This window comes from Branchiostoma floridae, chromosome 7, assembly GCF_000003815.2.
Source record: "Branchiostoma floridae strain S238N-H82 chromosome 7, Bfl_VNyyK, whole genome shotgun sequence".
NCBI lineage: Eukaryota > Metazoa > Chordata > Leptocardii > Amphioxiformes > Branchiostomatidae > Branchiostoma > Branchiostoma floridae.
Window position 1 is genome coordinate 18341275 of NC_049985.1, and position 9190 is coordinate 18350464.

Below are 9190 nucleotides of genomic sequence, written 5' to 3' on the forward strand. Positions count from 1 at the left end.
GATTGAGTACATCTCCCAGTGTGGAAACCTGGGCACCACGAACAAATGTTTCAAATTAAAAAAAGTCTCTACTGCTTGGAGGACTAAGAATGCTACATCTAGAAATACTGGACAGGAGAATTCAGAAATATCTGCTAATTCTACATTGCAAAATTCTTCCATTTTATCTAACCTCTCATTGTCATAATTTTTGTATTCACAAATATACCTCTATATTGGATACATTGGGCCAGCTCAAACGAAATTCCCACCATTTTTGTCCATTTATTTATTTACCCCTAGAAAAAACTATCATTTGGCTGGCAAAACTCTAGATCTCTAAGAAACGCAAGGATTCCACAAGTCCACCTTCCATAAACTTCCACCAGTGAATTCTTAGTACAAGAAATAAGAAAGCTAAACTAACTAGTAATGTTAACTAGGTTATAAGTTAGTGAGATAAATAATAGTAAAATAAATGTTATATTCTATTCCTAAGTATGGCTTTTTCCCTCCTATGTCTCACCCTCTTCCAAAATTGCACCCAAAACAAAACTTATATAAAATACCACCTAAATAACAAACTAAAACTAATCTTGCATATATTGCATATAACAAAATACTTCTCAGGAGCATTGAAACTCTACCACCTTTGGTATACAGACTAAAAAAACAAAGGTTCGTGTAAAAAAAGTGGTCTACTTCTCAGCAGATGTAGCTCCTGGTTAACTATCTACAACATTGCTTGTGAAAGAAATGTAGCAATTTCAATACTTCAGTGTAACACTGTGGATTGGCTACTAGCGGGAAAGTTGTAACACTTGTGACAATTACAACATTCTGTACAATTTCAATGTGTCGTCTTATTGTTGCATCTTGGCATTGTGATATAATGTGGCCAATGAGAGACTCTCATGTCTTGGCCAATCAAAACACATCTCGGCATTGCAATATCATTGTTGTGGCCAATCAAAGCCTCTCTTGTTTCAGCCAATCAAAACACATCTTGGCATTGTGATGTCATTGTTGTGACCAATCAGAGCATCTTTTGTTTCAGCCAATCAAAACACAACTTGGCATTGTGATGTCATTGTTGTGACCAATCAGAGTATCTTTTGTTTCAGCCAATCAAAACACACCTTGGCATTGTGATGTCATTGTTGTGGCCAATCATGGACCAGAGCATCTTTTGTTTCAGCCAATCAAAACACAACTTGGCATTGTGATGTCACTGTTGTGACCAATCAGAGCATCTTTTGTTTCAGCCAATAAAAACACATCTTGGCATTGTGATATCATTATTGTGGCCTATCAGAGCGATCCGTGTCTCTGCCAATGAAAAAAGGTCCACATCTTAGCCAATCACAGCTGAGGAAAGAGAGCTACAAGTTGCTGACAGGACAGTAGACTGGCCACAACACACCAGATCTGGTATTAGGCAAGTCCTTAGATTTTACCGGGGAAAAATCCACATTGATTGCGATCATGGCGAACATTTCACGACATTGTGCGGAGCTGATTCTACACCTAAGCTTGTGTCTGGGGACACGACTGGTCATTATCAAGGCCACTGAGCCCGATAGTTCATTCATTAAATTTCATATGTACAATTTGGGTGTCTATTGGTTGCGACACCATTCGATTCAGATAGACAATTATAGAACACTGCAGACTAGGCCTCCAATTGTTATTCCTGAAAATCTCCCTCCCTGCTTCATTCATTCATTCCTTCACTCCATCCACAGAACTGTGGACGAGGCCGTGCTAATTGCGTAGATACAGGCACCGCTTCATGATATGTTGAGACAAGACAGAATTCACAATGTTCAGTTCGGCCACACCAAGTTAATTTCTTGGTTCTCGATGTACAAATAAAAAAAAAAATGCTGAACTGACGGATCCACATGGAAACAGAGTCTGAGATGAAAAGTCCCAGTCGGGGAGTGAACAAAGCCAGCCCCCAAGTCTTCCCCCGGCCCTCGCCATTCATCTTGACTTCTTGCTAAATCTGAGAACCAAAGATTTAACTTGGAGCGGCCTTGGTTACATTTGCATTAACCAGAGCTGTTGCCATGACGATTCCTGCTGTTGCCATGACGATTCCTGCTGTTGCCATGACAACCTGAAAAAAGTGCCTTTTGCTTTTCCACATTGGCTAAGGGTGGTTCACCAGGTAAAGTACCTATTGTAAGACAACTGAATAGAAAATAACCCTTCGATGCTAAGACATCATAAAATCTTAAGAATTCCCTCACAAGAATCATTAAAAACCTCGCAATAAAAGTTAGACTAAATTCTGGCAAGACTTTGCCAGAAAATGGTTAAGTAGGTTAGTACAAAGGTTAATACTAAAATATATTAAAATCAAACTCATCTATGGCAAGAACCTTGTCCTCAAACCTCCACCCTAACATAAAGCTTTACAGACTTTGGTGTAAGTAGAACTGTTGGTCTGGTGTATATCTGTGGTAAGTGTCTACAGTTGGGAGCCTGTCAGAGCTCCCACATTCAACATTGCATGGATAAATTCACTATGTACACGACAAGTCCTACAGGCCTTGTAGGCCCTGTCTCGCGCTGAGAGCACACGGTTGGTCTATTCTGCGGAGGGTTGCGTCTGTCGGTCTTCGGGTGGCGGCGTTTGTCTCGTCTTGCTGTTTCTGCGCAGACCGAGCATGTTCTGGAACCCCGACTTCACCGATGACCACCTCTGCAGGGGGGCACATGGAGGGAAACAACGTTCAGTAAGTGGGGTTTGTCTGGGGAAACATGTCGACTTTAGTGCTCTAGCAGCCACTACTCTTTCAGGAGATCTAGAGCAGAAGATAGGTAGGATACAAAGAAAACAAAATCATAGACAATTACATCTCATATAATCTCCAAGCAGATCCTACGGTAGCATAAGATAGTATCAAAAGCTGGCAGAGGAGCGTAGCCAGCCTAGGAGTGTGCTCAAACTGCACATTAGCTACCATCCCTGCTTTTGAAGAATACTAAAGAAGTTTCACATGAAGTTTGAATATAGTAGAAGGTTGGGGGTGGAAATTCTCATTCAAACAATAACCTAACAACCATTGGGAAAAAAATACATGAAAACTAGGCGAATGGTCAGGAGGAAGGGCTAAATTTTATGAGGCAAAACATCCAATGTGGCAAAAAAAGGGACACAGGGTGAAGAAAGCACAGAGATACATGTAGGTTGTTGAGGTAATACAATAACACATCACACAGTATTACATAACAGTAGAGTACAGTTTTGAACTTTACACACAGACAATTGCAAGAACACAGACTGAAATACACAACGCACAAGAGAACAATACAGCCTTAGCAGGCAATTTTACCCCATAGTTTACGCTCACTTATAATTTGGCCAACAATTAATGGCTTATTTTCGCAGACTACAAAGAAGTTTTTCTGCATCAATCTAAAGGATAATTTATGATTTCGTGAGTGTTGGTTTAGTCTTCAAATCATCAGCATGATTGGGGATATAGGTCTGCTTGTTAAGAGGAATATTTTTTCAACGGTGGACTAGAAAGGTTGTTACCTGACCTATTTCCTGCACATCAGTGACCATTCCCTTAGTGTACAGAGGTTTTATTTTTGTTGCTGATGTGTGTGAACATGTATGTCTCTGTTCTTGGATTCAAATTTACTTGAATACAGTAGAGTGGAAGGAAGTGAGTGGCAGGTTGGTGTCTTTGCAATGGTCAAACTGTGACCGGAAGTAGTCTGAGTGACCGGAAGTGGAGTTCAGAGCTGGTAGAGAGAGTTGTTTACCAGACATGACAGACGTTCCAGGTCATAAGGTCAATGGAAGAGGCCACAAACTTACAGGGAGGTACAGTTTTTGGAAAATCCGTATTTTTGCAGTTATGCATTTCCCACGTGCTCAAGTTTCGGGTATCTTCACTTAGGCTAAACACAAAGGTTGTTTTCTGCTGCCGGCACAATGCAAGAAGCCACTTACCGTGCTACTTTGTTCGCTATGGCGAGCCGTAAGCAAAGTATGAGCAAAAGGACATGTCAGACGTCACACAAAGCAACACCAGCCACTGGCAAGGATAGATCTAGCCTTACAAACTGTCTAACACGTGGGGCTTCAACTTGTGGATGCCACTGAGTGTGTCTTTCCACTAACGGTAGGTCCCAACTTTGTTACATTTGTCAAAGCCTCAACAGTGGAGCATCTTTGGGATTTCTGAGACTGTGAATAACCCAGGAAACTGAAGTAGGCAAAGCAGAAGCTTGTACATAAAGGTTGATATTTCAAGCTTAGCAAAGCAGCGTGCAGGGGAGTCTTACATGATTACAGCAGCTAAAGAAAGGCCAGTCTTACATGATTACAGCAGCTAAAGAAAGGCCAGTCATATCCCAACAGTGATGCAACACATATCATTAACATCATTTATCATAGCTTTAGGCCACAACAATTTTATTTGTTGTTTCTCAGATTTTTCACAAAAAAATTGGGTCGGTTGGTCGAAAAAAAAATTAATGAAAAAGAAACTTAAAGGTTTCAAAAATTCGGGGGTAGGAGAGATAGGACAGGAAAACCTTAACTTTCAATATTTATGGGGGTCCCTGGTGGCAAAGTCCAAAGTTTGAAGAAAAATGATAAACATACCGTCTAAAATAGGACAGCTACTGGCAGTGAATTTTGTCAACAGTAGGTTTTTTTCTTTTCAAATCGGAAAAAGTAGTGTCGGGAAATCCGAGAAACAAAAAAAAAAATTGGTATAGCCTTAAAAAGCAAACAACACACCAACAAAGCACAAGAAACAGAAACACGGATATAGAAAGGAAACGTACAACACAATGCAACACAGCACCCACACAGGCTAACTTCATTGTGTGCAATATTTCAGGGGAAAGTCGAGACCTTTTTGTGAAGATTTAAGAAGTTTCATGTTTTCTAGACCGATCCTTGCAGCAGGCAGGTTTGGAGGAAATCTCCACATGAAATGATTCATCCACAAACTACTTTGCCTACATATAACTTTTCTTGGCTGTAAAGTTTGTGATCTTCTATTTTAATTGCTCATCAGATAACACTGCTATATCCATTCCTATTACAACTTTTAAAATTCATTATATACAAAATCTTTTACTGCTATCTTCTACAAACCTATAATTCTAATGTAAATCTAAAAAAGAAAGAAAATCTGTTTGATAAATGTAACCTTTGATTTGGAGAGAGCTTAAATTAGCAATCCTGAAAAATTAATCTCTAAAAGATTGTTTGAGCAGCATTATTTAAGGCTTTCCTTATGTGAAATGCCAAAGTCAGGAACAACGAAGCTGAATTTGAATCTTTTGCTTTGCCATTTCTGATTGTGTCTACACAAACACAGCAATTTTAAAATTCCAGACAGTTAAGTTGCCATGGAAACGTACCTTGTTTTCCGCTGGTGCTTGTGGCTTGCTGGACTTCAGAATCTCCGGCCGAGCGTCGATGACTTTCTGATACCTCAGCTGCAGGGGGTGTGTGTGTGTGTGTGTGTGTGTTAAAGGGGGGCAAACAAGGAGGGGGGGTGGAGAGGGGGGGTGTTAAAGGAGAGGGGGGTACAAGGAGGGGGTTTGTTGAGAGGAAGGTGAACAGAATACTTGGCATGAGTATAGTTTGTCCATCATAGTTGAAGACTACAATGTACTGTTAGTGTACAATTAACACTATATTGTCTTCTCTAACAAACTACAGGACTGGTGTTTAAATGAATAGACATAAGAAAAACTGAAACTGGCATCATGGTGGAATTCAAAAGATTACAACATTTTTGATAAATGCTGATATACTAGCCTGACAAAAAACGCAGTCCTAGTGGCCAACCTTACAATTGCCGCCGCCCTAGGGGAGGGGTCATTAACCCCAGCCAGCGAGAGATTGTGTAAACACAGGCTACTGATGTACAAAATGTGTCTCAAATCAGATAAGTCCAACCCCTCCCCCAATATGTAACGTTCATGTCTCAGAGGAAATGTGAACCATGTGACTTCAGATGCACCATCAGCTCTGTGTGTGTCAGGTGATGTACATGTGACCCTGTGTAACTACCTCTCATCATAGACATGCATGTAACAGGGCTAGCCACTGGATATTAGACTTTTCCTTAAATTTTCACAACCATAATTAATGTCTCTCACCAGTGTTACTTTAATACATTTTGATGCCTGTCAGACATCTGCCAATCAGAAGCTCTGAGGAAGATGTCTGACAGGTTGCGCAAAAGTCTAATATCCTACATTCTACCAACCTGATGAAATGATTTATTGAGGCCTAAGCCCCTTATAACAGCAAGCAGAATTCAAAGCTGGTGTGTCAAGTATTCGTACACAAAATAAGCGCTTAACTGCCCAGTTCAGTAAACTAGGAGGTGTCGCAACACATCCAAAGTTCTTGCTTCCAAACAAGATAACTTTCTCAGGGGAGTGAAAGAGGCCATTTACATCAGAGCCCACCAACCTTCCCTCAACCAAGACGGGGGCCGATACCGACTGCCAAGCACCTTTGACCCTTTGCTGACGTCACACTTCCAGTCCAGATGTGTGACTTAGGCTTTGGGTCATTTCAACTTGATAAGGATCAGAGGATTGATCGAAGCTTGTTGGTAAGTGCTTTATTTTGTGTACAGATATATGGTCTTAAAATTGTAACATAAGGTTACACTTTTGTTTATGTCACGTTAAGTTTGTTGTCTATCATGCCAACAAAACAGCAAACAAACAAACAAAGAGACAAACAAACAAACCAACCTGGCACGCTCCTTCCACTGCCTTGGACAGGGCGGCAGCCGTGGGTTCACAGTGGAACACATGAGCCTCAAACTTGGTCGCACTCAGGGCGTGGATGTAACCAAACATCCTGTAAACAACACATGGAACCAGTAAATATCAACAACAACAACAGCTACATGTAAATAACAACACACTCAGGGCGTGGATGTACCCAAACATCCTGTTAACAACACATAGAACCAGTAAATATCAACAACAACAACAACTTCATGTAAATACCAACACACTCAGACCAGGGATATAGCCAAACATCCTGGGAAACAATGTATAGACCAACAAGTACTGAAGTAGTAAATATTATGAATACGAGACCACGTCAGAACTTTTTTTCATACAATGATTGTAGAATTACAAGAGGATCACTTTCTGTGTAAACTTTTGTTTTAACATTGGATAAATGATCGAAAAGTTGCATCTAAGACATTTCATCTTCCTACTAGATAACAACTTAACATAAAAAAGCAGCTAACACAAAACAAAATCTTTAGCCTTTTTTTGGCAAAAGGGTATGGTGCTGAATATCTAAGTAAAGAAGGTAGAAAATAATGACTGAACAGGATTGTTTTCTGTAGCTTACATGTGCCAGACTTCAAGCACTGGTGAAATCATCAGACAATCCTTCATGTAAAATCAGCGAAAATTTTCTATTTTGTTGAACAAAACCCACCCAAGAACCTTTATGGACACATGTGCAACCTCCACCAGACTAACTTCTGGCTAAAAAATAATAAAATTTTGTTAAATCAGGTGAATAATTTACCACAGGAGTGTTACTGTAGGGCAACATTTGCCTGCACAGTACAGTACAGGAATTGTTACCCTTGCAGTAGACTAGCTCCCATTATTATAGGGCCAATCAATCTTGGTTTTGCTAAATTTTTACTATCCACAGCCCGTTAGTAAGGCCTGGTGGAGGCTATCACATGTGTGCCATGCAGGCTCCACGGTTTAACTAGTAACTGGGTAAACTCACTTTCCACTTGAGGTCCGGACATGAAAAACAAAACAGCTTAGCGTCAGTATGTACAGGATAAAGCGTTCGGTTCTTACATACACAAGAAAACTGACTCAAACAACAAAATCTACTTAGCCAAATCAAAAGTACAGTAGATGAAGATCTCATGCTAACAAAAAGTTCAGTTTTTGACAGCAGTAAAACAAGAATTAAAAAGTATAGAAGTTGTACCTATAACGAGTGTATTTAAACATTAGAAAACATCATGAGAGACAGCAGTTGGACAACATTATTATTCTCTATCTTCTTCAAGATGTAAATATCTCAAGAGAGGTTATTCTGTTGTATTGAAGATTTTTAGGCCTTAAGAAAGTGGTCATCAGGAGTTTGCTGGTCTCACATAGGAGTTTTCTTACTTTGCGTTCCTGCCGATGCCCAGGAAGGACAGGAAACGGACTCTGCACTCCGTCAGCTGCTCTCTCGTCTGGGAGGGGGGCAAAGTCAGGTGACGCGTCTTTGATATACAGGTGATGGTTAGACATCCAGGTAAAAAGATTCACCAAATAGCTGTAACTCATTGCAAGCAACTGGACATGAACTTGGAATCGGTACTGGTTTTTATTTTGGAACTGTTTCCAAAATCACATGCTGTTGCTTGTCATGAGTGATTGCTATTTGGTGTGACATATTTTTACTTTCAGAGTTGGTCTGTATCCTTGACATCGATGTTGTTTTAAATGTGTACCTCTCAAAAACACTTTTATGTATCTTTTGATTAACAAGCTTTATATAGCAAATGTGTGCAACAACAACGCAAAGATCTTGAAATGTCTCAATCAAGTTTGGCGATGTTAGTGTGAATGTCATGAGACAAAAATTTTAGGCCCTATATAGCGTACCCTGCAAGTCTGTACATGTGCAACTTATTAGTGATTAAAATCATTACATAATGATCGTAGTATGATCACATATTTAGCTTTCCCTCTCTGTATTCCCCTGCTTATTTCCATTATTCCACAGAAACAACTTATCAAGGGCCTCATTTCATCATGCCATAATGACCTCTGTGCACTCAAGATTTCACACAGAACTAAAAATCAGCTCTACTGAGGAGAGCTTCCATGCGAATCGACCTCTCCTGACCTCGTCTCCTTGACCCTACTGACCTCCTTGCTCTTGACTGTGACAGCGGAAGGCGCCACGTCGACCGTCGCTGGGATCCAGTCATCTTCGTTCTTCCTGGAGACGTAGTCTATGGCTTCGTTTAGCACCTTGATACCTGCGGGAAGGTCGTATGAACAACACTGGTGAGAGACCATCGTGAACACTGCGTGAGACCATTCTATCCTGTTCTTAGCATTTTTGGGTCAAACAGTATTGTCACCTCACCTCATCTCACCTATCCCTGACCTTCTAGTGGGCTGTTGGGGCACCATGACATTTTACGTATTCGAAATA

At 40.4% G+C, this 9190-nt stretch overlaps 1 protein-coding gene across 1 annotated transcript in view; it reads right to left on the reverse strand.

Moving 5' to 3' along the window:
- Nucleotides 1-242: 242 nt before the first annotated feature.
- The window catches only part of LOC118418943 (amyloid-beta A4 precursor protein-binding family B member 2-like), a gene marked incomplete in the record, with an annotated part of 144057 nt that continues 135109 nt past the window's right edge, over nucleotides 243-9190 (reverse strand). Inside the window, 6 exon segments of the mRNA XM_035825086.1 lie at nucleotides 243-2689; nucleotides 5380-5457; nucleotides 6736-6844; nucleotides 7751-7756; nucleotides 8149-8216; nucleotides 8899-9011. Coding sequence (XP_035680979.1) covers nucleotides 2576-2689; nucleotides 5380-5457; nucleotides 6736-6844; nucleotides 7751-7756; nucleotides 8149-8216; nucleotides 8899-9011 — 488 coding nt within the window.